A 19,833-nucleotide genomic window follows, 5' to 3' on the forward strand; every position below is an offset into this window, starting at 1 on the left:
TTATAAAAATTATTCTTCTTGATGTTACAATCTTTTATTAATTATCTCACTGACAATATTATATGATATTTTCTTAATATTTAGATTTCGTTTGAGACGGCTTTTTTACTGCTTTCTAAAACGGAGTTTTAATACAAAAATAAAAAAAATTGTATTAAAACTTCATTTTAGAAAACAATAAAAAAAGCCGTCCCAAACGAAGCCTTAGATGTTGATAAACTCTCTAATACTCTTTTCTCCGTTTAATGAATTTTTAGATATTTAGCTAAGACCATGCCATTTTATCCTTAAAAAAATTAAATTTAAAAATCATATTTTCTAATAATGCTTACGCCCAAAAATTTAGATTTAAAACGATCTCCCTTAATTCCTAAACTTTCAATAAAATATAACTTTTCGGGCATATAAATGCTACAAATTATGATGATCATATTTCTTTGAATCTTGGGCTTTATTTGAGACAGATTTTTTATTGCTTCTTAAAATAAATTTTTAGTACATAAATTTTATATTTTATACTTAAAAATTGCTTTAAAAAATGGCAAGAAAACTGTTTCTTTGACTTTTTTATTATTTTTTAAAACAGAGTTTTAATAAAAAAAATTTAATTTTAAATTTTTACTAAAACTCCTTCAGCAATAAAAAGACCGTCCAAACAAATCAACAACTTGAGGTTTGATCATTCATCAGGTAATCCTAACAGGTCATTCTAAACTTTAGCAATCGGGTATTATGGGTTAACCGAACGAAATGAGATCTGACACCGACCCAAAACCGACCCGAAACCAGCGCAGGATTGTGACCGCTTGATGCCGATCGGTCGGTAGTGTTGACTTGAAACAAAAGACTCGTCTCACACTTCCCACGGAACCTCTGTCCTTCCCCTCGTCTCTTTCTTGTCCGCTATATTATAAATAAATAAAAATAAGCGGTAAATGAGACTGCCGGGAGTGGGGTTTTAGGGATCAGCCAATCGCCTGAACCTTGGATGATAAGGCTTTGGATCTCCAGCAGCTCTGATTTCTATGTTTCTCTTTCGCATTCGCTGTTCTTCTTCTTCTTCTTCCTGTTCTCTCACTCGCTAGATGTGGACGGACTGATGCATCAGTGAACTCTTGAATTCTCTGTGGTGTGCTCATTGTCCTTGATTTCTTTGGGGTTCTGCTTTCTCTTTTGTAGCGCTATCGGGAGTGCACTTTTTCACCTGCCATTACTTTTTTATACGTTGATATTTCTAGATGATTGAACTGAGGTAGTTTTGTGTCATCTACGAATAATGTAGGGTTTAGGCGTTGCATATTTGTTTATTTTGGTTGATTTTTGTTCTAAGCATTTTGTCAGTGTTTATTTGTATTTGCTAGTGTTGCTTCTTTGGCAGGAGCTCACCTGTCCTCTTTTATCAGGTATTTGGAGGTAGACGTATAGCCAAGCCCATGTATTTTGGTTTCTTGGGAATTATTGTACCGTAAGAATTTATTGGAACTTGGTGCCTGTTATATGGCGACGTGCATACCATTTATAACATCATTTGATGCTCGTTCTTCAGTTCAAATTTCTGTTTTTCCTGGAGGAGGAATAGCATTGGACAGTGGAATTGGCAGAAATTGCTCACTCAGGTTCTGTCATGGCTGTAAAATCCCTTTTGTATTAGGGCAGAGGACAAACTTCACTACCACCTGCAATGCTAGAGTTAGATGCTGTTCAAATTCTCACATTATGAAATATCAGAAAAAAGATCCTTTTTTGAATATGCATCCTGAGGTTTCAATGCTTCGAGGAGAGGAGAATAGCACATTTCTTAATCCAAGGAAGGAGAATTCACCTGAAGTTTTCTATGAGGAAAAAAAGGGCTCATCTAATAAGAAAGATGATAATGCAGCCACAATAAAAGTTGTTGGAGTTGGTGGTGGAGGTTCTAATGCTGTCAATAGAATGATTGAGAGTTCCATGGATAGTGTGGAGTTCTGGATTGTGAATACAGATGTTCAAGCCATGAGGATGTCTCCGGTTAATCCTGGGAATCGCTTGCCAATTGGACAGGAGTTAACTAAAGGTCTTGGTGCTGGTGGGAACCCAGATATTGGCATGAATGCTGCCAAGGAAAGCAAAGAGCTAATAGAGGAGGCTGTTTATGGTTCTGATATGGTTTTTGTAACGGTAAGTTAATCATGATTTTGAAGTTATATTTGGCATCATAAAATCTGCAAATTGTGCAATGAAGGCATTGAAGATTTTTGTATTTAATCTTTGTTGCTTCAATTCTTCCAGGTTTGCTTTCATTAACACGTCAGTTATATCATTCTTCTTAATCTTATGCTCATAAGTTGTGCGATTATAGATAGATAGTTCCTTTTTTTATTTTTTGCTCTTCCTGGCTTTTTTCCTTGGACACTTCTTCTGTGGCATTGGTGAAAGGGATCCTTCTTAAAGCACTAACTTTGAACTTGGTCACAATTTAAATATAGTCACTACATGGATTTTGATTGTTGCATGGTATCTTCATAGGTTACGACGTGATATTAATGTTTCTCAAATTCAGTTTGTATTCATGCCAGTAGTTCTACTATGGAAGCTATACATCTGCTGAGATTTGATGGAGAAATATAGAAAGAGTAAGGAGGATCTAAATAAGATATTTATTGATTTATGGAAAGTATATAATAAAGTTTTAGGAGAAGTGATATGAGAAGTTCTAGAAAAAAAAGAGTAATAAATGCTTATGTTCAAGTCATTAAGGATGTGTACATGAGCTGTTATTGTGTTCAAACACAAGGTGGTTTGACCAAGTATTTTTTTGTTTCAATCGGATTACATCAAGGATTAGCTTTAAGCCCGTATCTTTTTATTTTAGTCATGGATGTTCTTACTAGACATTTGCAGGAGAATGTATCTTGATTTATGTTTTTTTATTGTTGATATTCTTCTTGTTGATAAGACTAGAGAGGGAGTTGATGAAAAACTTAAACTATGAAGGGCAACCTTAGAATATGAAGGTTTTCATTTGAGTAGATCTAAAATAGAATACATGGAGTGTAATTTTTATAGTAATAGATTTAGTAGTGGGATTGTGACATTAGGTGATCAAGTCATTAAAAAGAATGTACATTTTAGATATTTTGGGTCTATTGTTCAAAGTGATGGTGAAATAGATGAGGATATTATAAATTCAATTCAAGTTGGATGGTTAAAGTAGAGGAATGCATTGGACCTATTGTGGGATAGAAAAGTACCCCTCGAACTTGAGGAAAAAAATTATAAAATGGTGGTGAGATTTGCAATGCTTTATTGTGTAGAATGTTGGCTATTAAAAGAGAAGCATAAAATTAAGTTAAGTGTTGCAGAGATGAAGATATACTCAGGTGAATGAGTGGCTTTACAATTAGACACAAAATGCAAAACGAGTATATAGGTGAAAAATTTGGAGTAGCTCCAGTGGCATATAAGATTAGAGAGAGTCACATTAGATGATTTGATCATGTAAAACGTCGGCCTTCTAATGCCCTATTAGGAGAGTAGATGTATTAAATCCAGCCTATGTTAAGAAAGGTAGAGGTAGACCTAGAAAGACTTTGTTAGAAAGTATTAAAAATAATTTTTTTTATTAGATTTACATGAGAATCTAACTCTTAATAAGACACATTGGAGAAAACAGATTCATGTAGTTGACCCCACGTAGTAGGATAAATGCTTGTTGTTGTTGTTGTTGTACCTTTTCTCTAGCCATCTTTAGCCTCTTTATTTTTTTTTTTACTTTTATTTATTTCTCCAGCCATGATTGTTCCTTAGCATGTTATCTTATACACTTCAATTGGGACATCTGTTTTAAATTGTTTTTGTTATTTTGTAACTTAGCATGCAACTTCATGTTCAGGCTGGGATGGGTGGGGGAACTGGGACTGGTGGTGCTCCTGTGGTTGCTGGAATCGCAAAGTCAATGGGTATACTAACAGTCGGTATAGTTACGACTCCTTTTTCATTTGAGGGAAGAAAACGAGCAGTTCAGGCACAGGAAGGAATTGCAGCTCTTAGGGAAAACGTTGATACTCTTATTATCATCCCAAATGATAAGCTTTTGACTGCTGTTTCTCCAACTACACCTGTGACTGAAGCATTTAACCTGGCAGATGATATACTAAGACAATGTGTTCGTGGCATCTCTGACATAATTACGGTATTGTTTTTTACCTCTTTATATGGTGGAATTCTTCCTTAAATTTTTTTATTTGCCTTGACACTTTAAAATGTATACGTTAGTGAAGGAGTTAATTTTACTCATTTGTGTTCGACTCTACCAAACGTAATGCAACAATCTCATAAGCTATTGCACGTGCAAATCTTACTGACAGTCGGTCAGTTTATCATCCTCATATGAACTTTTTTGAATCTAAATTGCATAATTTCACTTCATTCGCTAACTGTATATGCTGTTTATTCTTTTACACCTTTTTCTGCTTCATTCATATAAACTGCTTATATCTAATATTTATCAACAATTTGACTTTTTCTGCAAAGTCTTTTCCTATTACAAACTTAACTAAGTTTAAAGTAAAATTAACACGGAAATGACATTTGCTTTATCTCTTATTTCTAATCTGTTCTGAGATGATCCTTTCTATTGTAAAATAGGTCTAAACAATACTATTTCTCATAACTGACATTTTAAGAGCTTAGATTAATTCAAATTTAATGTTTTTTCCAGTTTAAGGTTTAATTCGTTGAAAAAAAAGCATATAAACATTTAATTGGTATGGATCACATAATTTAATGATTTTTTTTTTTAAATCCATTCATCAAGTTGGAATGAACCTAGTTGTTGGTCTCATCTTCACTAAAATAGTTTGTAACCAAATCGGTAACTGCCAGATGCTGAATTTGCATACAATTGAATGAAGCTAATGCTTTATCCTTTATAGTAATTCTCCAGATTTCTTTTCTTTTGTCATAGCTATTACCTCCTTTTCTTCTTTTTTAATATCTAGCTAGTTATATGGATTATGAAGAGTAGGAGTGTCAAATATAATATCCAAGATTTAAAGCTTATTTGACTAAACTCTCTGAACACGGTGTGGACTTTGGCTAGTTCATATTTATGCTGGTCTTAGATGAGCTTCTTACTAAGGCTCATTTAGGGCCATTTAAAATAGCAAATATCTCCCCTAAAATTTAGATAAATTGTATGTCGATTTACTATATCAATTTGGTCATTTCAGCAATGGACATCAGGTCATAGGTAGGGCCGATTTGAATACTAAAAACTCTAGACTCAATTTTTAAGTTGAATCTCTTCACAAAATTTTTTTAGTTGAGTTTTGAGCCAATTTTTTTGACTCAGAACTCATTTCCAGTCAATTTTGGTTTTATGATAGCTTGATCAAATGTGCTTAAAATCAGCGTGGAATTAATATTTACTCATATGTATTTGATACATTGTGTAAAGAAAAGACTTGTTGGCTTATTGGTATTTTTTTTTCACATTTATAAGGGGTTGTGGTTCAATATCGCCCTTTAAAATTATTTTCATTTTAAATTTGAGCTAGCTCAGAATCAATTGAAGTCAAGTTTAGACAGGTTGACTCAAATTAATTTGATTTTGAGTCATTTAATGATAACTAACTAGTGGTATTGATGGGCATACAATCTTTGTGGTGGACAACTACATTGTTGGTGGCTATTGAGGGTGGTTGCTGGTTGTGGCACGACATGGTGATAAAGGGTGATATTCGGTGAGTTGTTTGTGAGCCGAACTAGCAACTAGTGACAGTGGGTGGAAGTTGCAATTTAGTGTGGGCAATGGCAGATGATGATGGGTGTTTAATTGATAAACAAGTTTGTGGATTGACCTTAAACTCATTAATATCGGTTATGTTTATACCCATACCTATTAGGGCCAACACCTTGAGCTTTAAAAAGGTGAGGCTTACAAACTTATATTATAGCCCAACCCCCTTGAACCTAATTAAGAGTCAACCTTTTTCTTTATTTCTACTTGCTAAAAACTCTAACTTACAACTGCTGCTATTTTTTATCATTATTTAAAAGCATATTTAATCTTTGATAATGTTTTGTACCTCCCCATTCCTCTAATAAATCTTTGTATGCATGCATGAGCTTTTTTTAGACTCTTTTAGAAGTTCTACATGATCTGCCATTTCTTAATATTTTTTATCTTAAACAGTCTATTTAGGATGATCAATAAATTATCACCTTTCAAGTTTTCCATTCCTAACCCTTAATAATTGTGGCAATGTGGCATGCCAAAATATTCGTGGGGGTAGAGTCATTGAGTTTAATATTTTAGCATTGTTTAAAGATTCAATATACGCACAAATAAAATAGGAGTTGTAAGAGACGGTAGAGTTTTATTTGTTAAATCTAGAAAACAGAAAACTCACAGAGCTTTCTAAATTAAAATGATTCAACTAGTGTTTGTCATTAGTTACGAATTATGTGCTTCATCGGTAAATGGTTTGATACAATAATAAATATGCAATATATAAAACGTATTATGCAGTGGAAGTTGAAAAAGTCCTGTGACATAGGAGTTGTTTTCAAGAGATCTTTTATTGTTTATTTGACCATTTTCTTTTGAGGAGGGGAGATTGTAGACCAAAAAGTTCAACATAAATTTTGGTGCTAATGCTAGTACCTCGTGCTTGTCAATGACGAATGGTGCACCATAGCATAAAATTCCATGTGGAGCCATGGTGAATAGAGCACGGCACGACGTGCACCATTTTAAACATAGCGCACAATATAAAATAATTAAAATGTATATTTATTTATATTAAATACCATTAAATAACAAACAATAGATTGATTAGATCAAAATTTAAGTATAAATATCTTGTCAAACATAAAAAATGTCAATTTTAAATCCCATAGAAACTTACATCAATTGATTTGAGCAGGATTAGCCTAAATCCCACCAAATAGCAAAAATGATAGTTTTAATTCCTAAAAAAGTTATTTTTTAAAATATTTTATTAATTTGATGTTTAATTAATTAATAATTAATTGTTATATTAATGTATAAACATTTAAAATTTTAATTATAAGTTATAATTTGAAACTTATAACATGTCAACAAAATAAAGTGCGCCATTTGCGCCTTGGCTCATTGGCAAATTGCACATGCTTGACTCAAATAGCGCTCGCTATTTTGATGCGCCTCGCCGCGCTACGCACCAGGGCGCACGCCATTTTGCATAGATTATTAGCAATGACAAATAATGAAGTCAACAAGCAACAATGTTGCCAACTTATATTGATCAGGGAGTCATAGTCAAGTGATGGTGATCAGAGGACTGTGGTCGGATAACTGTGTTCGAATGACTATGGTCGGGCAATGGTGGTTGAAAGATTGTGGTCGTACGAAATGGATGGAGGACCATAATCTGGCGATCATGGTTAGAGAACCATAGTCGGATGACGGTGTTCTGTGATCGTAGTAGGGTGACTGTGTTCAAAGAATTGTAGTTGTGCAATTATAATCGGAGAATTGTAATCAGGAAAACGGTGGGTGGAGGGCCATAATCGAGCGACAATGGTCGAAGACTGTAAACAAGCAACGATAGTCATGAGACTTTAGTTTGGTGGTGGTGTTGGTTTAGTTGGTCGAGAGATCTTAGTCAAACGATAATGGTCGGGAGATTGTAATCAAGCGACAGTGGTCGGAGGATCATAGTTGGGTGATGGTGGTTTGGTTGAGGTGGTCTGTTTGTAGCGATTAGGCGGTGGTTCTCGGATGGAGCGTTGTAATTCTTTAAGCCTTAATTCTAGGTCTAAGCCCTAAGAGTGGCATGCCCCGTAAATATGATCAAAATTATGCACACTTCATCGAAAAATATATATTAATTTCCTTGATTATTGATCGTTTTTTCAACATTTAAGTGTCTTAATAATATCAAAATTAAGAGAGTTTAGATTTATTGGATTTATCTCATCGAGATGCTCTATTTGACTATAAGCATGTGAAAATTGAAGATTATTTGGTTCTTCAATTAATCTTCTTAAGTTTTATATTGCACTTCAACTGCTCGATTTGAGCTCATTTGGACTCGAATTGGATCACTTTCGACGTTGATGAGTTCGTCTTATCAAAATGTTTAGTTTGGTCATACGTTTGCTAAAATCAGGGTTTGGATGGTCTTGAACTAAATTTCAGAATTTTTCTATTCAAATATTTATAAAGATTCATGCCCAATCAAGGCGATTTTTTCCTAACATGTTAATAATTAGTTATTTTCTTTAACTTTTAATAATTCTTAAGAAATACATCCATAGCTTGTGTTTCCTCAATGAAATAATATGTATCTGTGAGATGTTTTTAATTTTGAAAGTAACCAAGAGCTCTTCTTACTTTTTGAAAGTATGCATCGACTATTTTAGGATAACGCTCAACCACAAAATAAAGTGCATGTTTTATTATTACATTTCCATTTCCTAATTCATGTCTATCATGAATCTTCCAATTGCTCTTCCTTCTAGAACTTGCATGTCAACTAAAGCGCTACTGATGTAACAATCCAAACATTTCTTTCTAAAATTGATTTTTCAGATAATCTTCTAATCCAATTTAACTATCATAAGCCACCAAAACTTATCGATGATATCTTCACAAAAAAAAACTTAAGCATTCACTCTAACTCCATTCATCTAAATAATTTCATCTTTTGCTTATCTCATCAATCTTCTAATCTAATTTAAAGATCATAAATACTAACCTTATAAATAATATCCTCATCAATAATGAACTTAATAGCAAGCACGCAATCACAAACTCTATTCATCTAAATAGTTCCATCTTTCAATTCTCTATCCATAGCAATCCTTATTTCATTTGTATTGTTGATTTTATCAACATATAAAGAATTTGCGATCTTCCCCAATATCTTTGAATTTTTTTCTGTCCATTTAGTTTCTTGCAAACATGCTATATCAATTCTTCTTCTAAACATTAAAAAAAAAAAAAAAAAAAATCTTCTTCTAAACATTGTGTCCACTAAGTCTTTAGCCTTCCCACTCAATAGCCCAATTTTATTTAATCCTTCTAATCCTTTTTAGACTCAGTCAAATCTTATCCATTTTCAGGTTGAGGCATCTTAGCCAATGGAATATCATACCACACATTTGTTAATGCTAGCTAGTTTAGTTGGTGAAAACTTTTGAAAGTTGTTTGAAAGGTCTTGGTCGCCTAGACCAATTATATATATACACCCATACACTTTGTAAGAATGAAGTGTCTATTTACTAAAACCTCTTATATGCAAATCCTTTTATGATGCTCATTCTTATTATCTAAACTTGGTTTAGTCCATTGTAAAGCCTAACATTGGTGTAAACGAGTCGAGTCTAGCTAGAGTCACACCTAACTCAAGCTTGGCTCATTCAATCAGGGTAAGCTTGAACTAGAGCTTGAGGCGAGCTTGTGTATTGAGCTCAAGCTTGACTTGCTAAACTAATTGTAAGCTCGAGCTCGACTCAATAGCTTCTCAGAGAAGGCACAACCTAAGCTTGCTGAGGAAGCATCAATGAAGTGATGGCTCGCTAGAAAAGGCATCTAGTCTCTAGAGAAACCATTGCAATAGCAGCTCAGTGGAGAAGATGTCGAAGGCAAAGAGCTCAGTGGAGAAGGTGTCCATAGCATCTTTTTATTTATTTATTTATTTAAATGATAGCAGTATAACAATAGATTTAATGGCAACAACGAAGAGCATTATCTTTATTTTCTTGAGAAATTATAATAGCTTTATTTATTTTTTTATTTTTAAAAGATTGAAGTATAACAACTTTAAATCTATTTTAATATAAAATTGAAAGACACGAGACAGCTCGCGAGCCAACTAGTCGAGTCCAGCCTATCTTGAAACTGGACTTGTATATCATACGAACTGTAATGTGAGCTCATACTTGAGCTAATGACTCAAAAACTCAACTCACGAGCTTGTTAACGAGTTGAGTTAAAGTTGGCTCGTGTGCCGGCTTAACTCACTTACTCCCCTATGCCTAATAGCCCCCTAACACTTACTAGGGTATGCTTATACTCTTGGAAGATAATAGACCAATGAAATCAAACTAAATTCAAGTAGTCTATTAAATTACTGGAATCTACTTGCTGCATGCAATCTAATTTATAAATAAGATCCAGAAAATCTATCATTTTGAGTGAGCAATAATAAACAAAATGTGATGCACAAAAACAAACTCAAGATATTGACATGAAAATACGCTTCACTATTTTGCTGATTTGACACATCTTGGAAATATAGTATAGTATATTCCTAGGATATGGGATTACACTTTATTTGTAATTGCATTTAAAAACTCTTAACTTGTATTATGTACATAAAACAAACAATTAGCAATTCATATTGCCCATGACAAAACTTAGCAACACATCAGGTGAGCTAGATGTAATAAGAAAGACAGAAATGGAGAATAGTAGTAAGAGAAATTGAAATCCGAGTAATATGGGTTTGTAGTAAAAGTTTTGAGTAACATAGTTCGTGTTAACTTTTTGTCCATGATACGTGCATAATAGCTTGTATTATATGCATAAAATATAAAATTGCTAGTCCACATTTCCTACTGTAAAACATTAGCAACACATCAAGCGTCAAAGCTGTAATAAGAATGTGATAGAAATAAAATATAAGTAAGATAATTTAAAATTTGTGAGGGTTTGAATATAAGTTGTGTTCAATTTGTGTCTTCCGGGCATTCATATTATGTCTAGTGGGTAATATCTAACGAGCGTTAAAAACTCTTCTTGGAACGTAGAGTTTGAGATGCCATATGACATATATGATAGTGTGTTATTCTGTGTTTAAATGTCTAACGGCAACATTGCATGTTTCCATATAAGAATGCCCAATCTATGGCTATCAAAATACGTACGCCTAGTACAGCCAAAAGAATATGGTAACCGGGGTTCTTTGTTCCCAGATACCTTTTTGTACTAAAATGTAATGTGTGCTAGAAATGCATAGAAGCGTCAATGTTTCCAAATGTTTATTATATTCAGTAGCATTCTCTTACCCAGTTGTTGACTAATAACTGTAAACCTATGTGCTTAAACATTATAATTATGGGGGCAACTGAAGTATCCAAAGAGCATAAATATGTTATATGTGATTTTCACTACAGAAAACATGACAGCTGTACAGTTGTGCTTGTTCTTTTCTTTGACTACTAAACCAATATGAGTTTAATCATTCTATTTATTTACTTCTTGGCCTTAATTATAGGTTCCTGGTCTGGTTAATGTTGATTTTGCTGATGTGCGGGCCATAATGGCAAATGCTGGTTCATCTTTAATGGGCATTGGAACAGCAACGGGTAATGCAGATAGCTATTTTTATGAGAAGTTACGATTTTGTCTGCTGAATCTAATGCTTTGATAAATTTTATATGCAAAATGATTACAGTTGGATGCATCCTTTTTAGCACTTGCTAGTGTAATTCACATTAAATATTTGACTCGTCAACAATGTAATTCTCTTAAATGATATTTTTTGGAACTGAATTGGCTGAAACCAATCCGAGAGAGGAAACCCTGATTGGTTTTGGTGCACTTTTAATAGCAATCTCTCACCGATGTAGGTTCATACATGATCTGATGCATTCCTCCTCTAATTTTTCCGGTTAACCTTTTCTTTCCGGTTCTATTGATATCTTTTAGAAGAGTTATGATAACTTTTCTTTCATGGTTTAACAAACTAAATTTTGTTATAAATTTGTTACTAACTCCTTCAATTCTTCAACTGAATATTGAATAGTGCATTTTAACATCTTTTGCATCTCTTATTAACATTATATCTTTCGAAGGTCTACTCTTTTACTGAATTTGATATCAATCTGATCATTTTTTTTCCATCTAATCGATGAGGCTATGTTTTAGGAAAAACTAGGGCAAGAGATGCTGCGTTAAATGCCATTCATTCACCATTGCTAGACATGGGCATTGAAAGGGCTACTGGTATTGTATGGAATATCACCGGAGGATGTGATTTGACGTTGTATGAGGTAAGGAAAGTTCAGCAAGTTATTTCTCCTTTTTTTTTGTGAAGCATTTGAATTATTTTTTTGTCACCCTAAACGCAATACCATCCTGATATGTGCATAAGCAGACTTCGTAAAACTTCTAAAAATGAAGAATTGGTAAGAAGAAATAATAGAAGATGAAGTGTTCGAGTAATTGATATAATTCATTAATTTTGAAGTCCTTATGGATATAGATGATGACGTGAGGTGAAAAATAATTTGATACTAAGAAAAAAAATGAAAATAGTACGAAGATAGATCAGAAGAAATATTGCAAATGTTTAAGAACCGCTGATTGCAATTCTTGAGTTGAGCAAGTATGTGACATCTTAAAAGAATTTTCAAGCCACATCTCATCCATGACAAAGCAAAATTTTCTACATTCTGATAGGAATTACTTGGTTCACAAGTAATTCTAACCCAAACCAATAAATTTACAGCAGCAAACTGCTGTCCACAGCAGAGAAAACAGCAGGAAAACTGGGAAATCTGAGAGAAAACGCAAGAAACAGCTTGTATTTCACTAGCAATGAAAGCAAAACAAAGAAAGATACAACGTTCTTCGATTCGAGAGGAAGAATAACTCTCCACAAGTCTCTAGCAAACCCTAGAGCCCAAGAACACCAAGAGATCTCAAACTTCTCATTCAAATTCAAGATGATCCCTAATTCCCCCCCAATCTCCTAATTAAACAAAAATAATCATAAAGGACAATAATGGATTTCCTAAAACAGCCCCCTTCATTCAAATTTCTCCCTCCCAAATCAGAATTAATCCCACGTGGGGTCCACGGGGAGTTCCGCCCCTTGCTGCCGTTTTTGCCCAGCCCGTCTCACGTAGCAGTGGACCGGTCCCTGTTGGACCGGGCCAACCGGCCCATCCTGGGCCGGTCTAACACATTCACGGTTAACCATGAAGGCGGACTATTACTTTTCTATCATCACTGATAGTTGGCCTTGATGGTTGTCCTACTTTCTTTTCCTTTTGATTCAATTGTTGCGTATAAGGTTGTCCTACTTTCAAGTCTCATATACTTGCAATATTTTTTATGATTAAAGTACCTATTAGCAGTTGAAATTTAATTCAAGTTTTTAGTGTGCATGCTATCTGTAGCTTAGAAAAGTAGTTCGTTCTAAGTTCTTATTAACTGTCTCCATATGGTGAACTTAATTGTTAGTCCATAATTAAATCTTAAATATTCCCTTTTGTTACTCTGAAAAGTTTAAAATGTAGTACTCCATTTCAGCATTTCTTGCTCTTGATCCTAGTTCAGCAAAACTCGGATTATTGTTATTCCTCGTGGAACAGATTCTGGAATTTTGGAATGTTTATCTTCTTAGTTTTCTTGTTTCATTTCTCATGTCCTCCTGTTTCCTGCTTTTGTCTGGATTCTAACTGATTTTCGACATTGAAATGGGAAGTTGTTTTTCGAAAGATTAATATGATCTTGGCAGTTGGAAACCTTTATTGTTTCAACAGATTGATAGTTTTTGCACTATCATTTGAACCCAACAGCTCATGTTTCTATTATGTTTGGCCATGACTGGAATACTTCTTTTTAGGTAAATGCTGCAGCAGAAGTAATTTATGATCTTGTTGATCCAAGTGCCAATTTGATATTTGGAGCGGTTATAGACCCTTCAATTAGTGGTCACGTAAGTTTATCTTCTTTTTCTTGGTTGCCTCTTGTCATGACTTGCTGTTTGGACGTCTTCGCTTAATTCAGATTATTTTGCATTTTTCATGAATAAATTATAGTAATATGGGAGCAATCTTTCATTGTTTCAAGAGTATAGTAGAAGCTATTCTTTAGTACAAGTAGATTGGCCGCATCAAATAGAAGATCCGAAACTTAAAGAAGGAGACCAATCTACTTAAAAAACAAAATCAAGAGTACGGATTACCTGATAATCTAACCATCGCTGCTGCTCAACTCCATGGAAGAGAAGCAAGTTCTCCCCTAATGAATGATAATAAACCATGCAAGAGGGCCTTCTCAAGATGGTGCCGTAAGTTCTTTGCCTACATCTGAGCTATGGCAAACATGTGGGTGGTAGAGCTCTCGCCTCTTAGATTTTTAGTCAAGGATTTTACTCTCCCACTACAAAACAATAGTTAATCTAGTTTGTATAGAAGTGCATAATTTGTCAGATTCATTCAAATATGGCTCATTTCTCATCTATAGAACTATCCTCCGTACAGATTCCCTGACCTGTTGTTCAAGGGGAATTAACTTTTATTGATTCTTTTAATCTTGGAGACTAGAAAATATTTTAATAATAACCTTAAGAGGACTGATTGGAAAATATGAATTAAAATGAGATATTGATTGCAAAGTTTTGCTTTTAAAATTCAAAGGAGTGACAGACTAGGAGAGAGGAGAGAGAAATTTAGCTGGAGAAAATCAATGAAACTAATCTAAATTCCCTCCACAAAATTCTCCTCTTCATCCTAGGGCTGACCATATTTTAAGGAGGAAATCTAGTAGTGAATTATCTATTTTAAAGGATTGTTCCTACCTTCTAGTTTCTTTTGAATTTTAATAGATTTCTAGATTTTTTTGGACACCCATAAAATAGAGATAAAATTTATAATTTGAGTTAATTTTTTTAGTGGAATCGTAATTACCACTTTCAAAACTTTCTCTAAATACCCATCTCTTTCTTCTCCTTTCAATTTTAGTGGTATAGTCACTGTAATAGTTATAACTCATACAAGTGTCAACCTTCACCCCTTTTACTCTCAGGTTTATCCAACACCAATCCAACTACTGAGAACATGCTCAAACAAATGTATGGCTATTGTTTGCTCCCTATTTTGTGAAGAACAGCAAAATTATTCATTGTTTAGATAAAAAAAACAGTGAGAAAATTATTATCCGTCAAATTATTCCATAGAAGATCAATTTCCTTGTCTATATACTTCCTACCCATTTCATAAGCATTTTGCATAGCCAATTCCAGATTATAATTTTGTATTAGTTTATTAGTTTCAACACTTTGGAAAAATTTTCATGGTTTAATGACAGACTGAGAAAGATACTCTTTGTTATTCTATGTAGCCTAAGATCTACGGCTATAAGTATATATTGCAGATAATTGAAGGTGGGCTTTTCAATATGAAAGAATAAATGGTAAGCATGATGATAGGAAATACTTGAGTTCTCAAGTAACCTAACCAAAATCGGTGAGCAAACAGCGACTGAACTGCTGTCCACAGCAGGAAAACACAGCAAAACTGCTGTTTACAGCAGTTTAACAGCAGAATTTCAGAAGAAATCTGAAAGAAAACTCAAAGCAATACTTGTATTTCACTAGTAGATGAATAAAATAGCAAGATACAATTGATCCTCAATTCGAGAGGAGGATCGATCTCTCCCAAATCTCTAGACGCCGCTAGAGCCCAAAGAAAACCTAACTCTAAGATACCTCAAATTTCAGCCAAATTCAAGATACTCAAACCCTAGGAAAATCCACTATTTAATGCATAAAAATCAAAAGGAATTCGCTAAACAGTCCCTACATTCAATTTCCCTCCTAAAACCCATTCAAAAATCTTCCTAAATGAGCTCCCGTGGAACATGCGTGCGTGCGGCTGACGGAAGAGGCGGAGATGTTCCACCGGTTCTCCGCCTGGGCCGGTCCCGCGTGGACCGGCTGGACGGTCCATTGGACCGGTCTAACACATGACTGATCAAATAACCACAATGAATGAACAAATGTCCATAATGAAGTTGCAAATGGCTACACTGATGATTTTCTTGGAAGCTCTTATTGCTAAGGTAATATAATCATCTTATGTTCCAACACCTGTCAATACAGAAAAGCGGCATCTAATAGAAGATAACAATCTATAAATGAGAGTCATCAAGGAGTAAAGCTAAGAAGAATATATAAAAGAGTGAAGAACCAGAAGATCTTCCTTGTAAGGTGGAGGCAAAGTATGATTGCTTTAATACAATATAATAGTTAAATTTATGGTAATGAACAACTAGTTAGAGCTTCTAGAAACATATTTCAACGTTTACAATTACCATAATAGAAAAAAAAATATTTTCCTGTTTGAAGTTGTCCTTGAATATTTTAGTTTGGTGGAATTCACAATCTAAAATTAGGAGGTATCAATCTTGACATGGTTAGAGTTTAAAATATTGTTAAAAGTTCAATTTTATCGCATTGGACATGAAGAAGAAGAGTGAATCTGATAGCAAATTTGAAGCAGATCAATAAGAAAAAATTGTAAAAATATTGTATAAAATTTTGAAGGCAAACAACTACTTTAGAAGGTTCATTAAATGAGAATTTTGTATTCATGAAATATGTAGTAGGGCTTCATAGAAGCCCTTTGTAAAAAAGTTGTTATACTTTAGAAAAGAAATAAGTCTCTTTCCGTTGAATAGAAATACCAACGTGTAATTGTAAAGTAGAAGACCGAAGTTTTAACCACATGTGAGAAACACACTAGACTATTATATCACTGCTACAAGAAGCTAAGGCATGAGCTCAAGAATTGCTAGAGTTTACATTCCAAAAAAATTAGGCCAAAGTGAGAGGACAAAAAGAAAAGAAAAAAATCCTATTTGCTACTTAAAAGAAGTACTTGAAGTAGGGTTGATCTTGAACTGTCCTTGATGTTGCATGCACTTGCTATTAGGAAAGCTAAGGAGTAATATTTTCACCTCAAGCTTCTATTAAAATCTACCCTCTTGGATGTTATTTTGGATCCATAAAATGGAAAGAAGTAAGAACTTTATCTCCACAACTTTAGTTGATTGACTTAATTGCTCAGAATTCAAAATCATATTTTCAAAGCTGGTTTCGAATTGGCAATTTTTGTCGGGCCATTAGGCAATGTACTTTTAAGTTTGCTTTATTTAAAGATTTCATTTATGTGATGGTTTGTAAAGTATATACTACTGGATGTATGTCATGTAATTTTGCATAGTTCATATATGTGAGATAATATTGTTATATTCTTTATAAGACTAGCACAAATTTGGTCGTGTAAAGAGAGAAAATGTATAGAGTCAATCAATCCATTGTATCACTATTAGAGGAGATGGAGAAGGCCTTAGAAAGCTTGTCAAGACGATGCTTACCACATAACAAACCCAAGTCATATCCATTAGACAAAAAAATACCAGTCACTCGGGTACATAGTTAGCAACTGCTTGCTAACAGTTGTGTGAAAACTACCATCCAACTGTGTGGTGCTTGGCTACACTACACTCCATCTCTGGTGAGCACATGCACAAGCTCTACGCAAATGCAGGTCCTATCATTAACATCCACTAAATTAGGCTTTTCCCCAGAAAAATAGGTTAGAAATAGGATTGAATCATGCCTTGCTCACTGCTTGAGCCACAAAACATGAACCAGAAAATGGGCCTGATGTTTCAAGCCTAAGACCTAGCCCATCCAAGTTCATACAATTGGACTTTGGAGCATCCGTACCACTTAATCAATTGAGCCTAGCCAATATTTGACCCATGAATGAATAGGCCCAATGGGCCTGTCAAAATCTCAGTCATCCCTTGGCATTTGATCCCACGGTCAGGATGAGAATCCGTGGGAGGCTCACTTGGATCACGCCAATATCTTTCTATATTTGGGTAGCTGAATTAGGAAGGATTATATTGAGGCAATTATGTATCAATTAGAAGTTATTTATTTCTTTATTAAGACATCTTGTATAGATCTATAAATAGGGATAATTTTGTATAATAAGTAGAAGGTATTTTTACCCTTCTCAAATTCTATGAATTCTAACAGGGCCAAGTTTAAAGCCCGACCAGCAGGATTTATGAAAAAATGTAAGGCTGTTAGTAGTTCAACATTAGAACAAATTTTCCACCAGCAAGAACAAGTTAAAATGACATTCAAAGTTTCATTTGCATCAGTTTCATATCCACAGAGTCAACTCATGATATCTTAATTCACCACTTTGAGAGGACATCCACATTGATATCCTAGGAATGGCTGTAGATTGAGAAAATCAAAACTAAACTCCTTGCTCAATAGGATTCTTTATATAATTGATTCTTATTGTTATCTCTGACCGTCCTTTGTGATCCTATCCTCTATGCTCTCACGTAATTGCACTTGGTTTATATCCAGCCCCCAAGTTGGGATTCACAATACCAATTTTTTATTTCGCTATTTGGGAGGCTATTCACGTGTTAGCATCATTCTATTTTTTATTTTCTTCAGTCTTCCACAGTCATAATTGTTCTTGCTCCACATAGAACCACATCATTGCATGTTATGTTAGTGCTACTTTTATGTCATTTAGATAAATAAACATAAAGATAAGTGTTAGATATATAAATAAAAAGGAATTTTAGGGTATGCATGAAAATCCCTTATATTAATATCTTATATTCTATGGAACCAATAAAATGTATTTAACCAACTGTGTACACAAGTCATGCATAAAAAAGTAGGATTTCTTATGATTGTGTTTGTTGTCTAGTAAGGATTGAGCACTTGTATATATATATATATATATTAAGTAGGATTTCTTATAAGGCAAATAAGTTTTTTTAAATCCATCATCTGATTAGATATAATTAGACTCCAAACATTTATTTTAAGAGTGATTTACATACATACCACTAAATTTCTAGGTATTTACATATCTAATATCTAATCTTATATTTACTTATATAACACTATCTTTAAATCACACATCATACCAATCACTACTATAATTTATCTAAAGTGAAACATATATTTTTATGCATATGTTTTGATGTAATTTTGATATTAGGATGTTATCTAAATAATATTTAGATTTTAGATATATAACACATAAGAATTCTGTGGTATGCCTATAAATCTATTTATATTCTACAAACATTTTCAGAAACTCTCACAAATGATATTTTTTCCTTACTTTCAAAATCAGTAGAAATATCATCATTATTTTCTATAAAGTTTCTATTTACAAACAACCAAATAAGCTTTTAAAAATATATGCAAGCTTTGTTACCAATTACCATATCAAATACCGAGCTGAAGGATGACCCACCATTCTATTCAGGTGAGCATCACCTTGATTGCAACAGGTTCAAACGCCAGGAAGAAATTGATAGCCGCATATCCCGGTACTCCTCTGCACTCTTATTCCACTTAGCCCCCACTTCTGCTTCATTGTTGACCCATACTATCTTGCAATGCAATCTGTAGGGAGCACAGCTGGGTGGTCCTGACAACCTCGGCGCCGGTAGACGCACCAGCCTCTTCTCTCGCCGAAGAACCACATTCGAGATTCCAGAGTTTCTAAAAAGAAAGGGAGATTACGCTATCCAAGAGCTTGATAAATTTCGATCAGTAGCTACCATTCAGTTTTATTTCTTTATGTTTTTATACGTCACCAGCTGGTCTGTGCAATATTCATTATTCGTTGTTCTGTTCTTTCCTCCTTTTTTCTATTTGGATTTGAAACTAGTAAAACTGGAAAGCTCTGGGTAATGATGCTTGTGTTTGACTTCCATATTGTTTAGTTTGATTGGACAAAGGAACCAATTGTAAAAAATAGATTTGTTTTTTTCATTTTTGCTGAAATGACTAGTTAGCTTACATGTTTGATGTGGTTTGAAAAGTCTCAGAGTTTTGCCCACTATCTAGAGATTTGTCTTTTTTAATATATATATATATATATATATATTACTATATATAATATATATATATAATATATATATATATAGGGAAACGAGGTATCTATCTGCCGCCAACCTTCTAACGAGGTTCTTAGCGGCGTAACTAATCCCTCGGTTGACCTAGAAGAGGC

General features: G+C 33.9%; 1 protein-coding gene across 1 annotated transcript; it reads left to right on the forward strand.

The window, feature by feature from the left end:
- Positions 1 to 1,114: 1,114 nt before the first annotated feature.
- On the forward strand, positions 1,115 to 19,326 carry LOC110096682 (cell division protein FtsZ homolog 2-1, chloroplastic). Its single transcript, XM_028700466.1, has 8 exons — positions 1,115 to 1,252; positions 1,404 to 2,157; positions 3,872 to 4,171; positions 11,247 to 11,337; positions 11,900 to 12,024; positions 13,605 to 13,697; positions 19,084 to 19,146; positions 19,228 to 19,326. Exons 2-8 carry the CDS (start codon positions 1,498 to 1,500, stop codon positions 19,324 to 19,326), a joined length of 1,431 nt encoding a protein of 476 aa, XP_028556299.1. The 5' UTR covers positions 1,115 to 1,252; positions 1,404 to 1,497.
- Positions 19,327 to 19,833: the final 507 nt, after the last annotated feature.

Source organism: Dendrobium catenatum, unplaced genomic scaffold (genome assembly GCF_001605985.2).
Source record: "Dendrobium catenatum unplaced genomic scaffold, ASM160598v2 fragScaff_scaffold_1521, whole genome shotgun sequence".
In the NCBI taxonomy this organism is placed as follows: Eukaryota; Viridiplantae; Streptophyta; class Magnoliopsida; order Asparagales; family Orchidaceae; genus Dendrobium; species Dendrobium catenatum.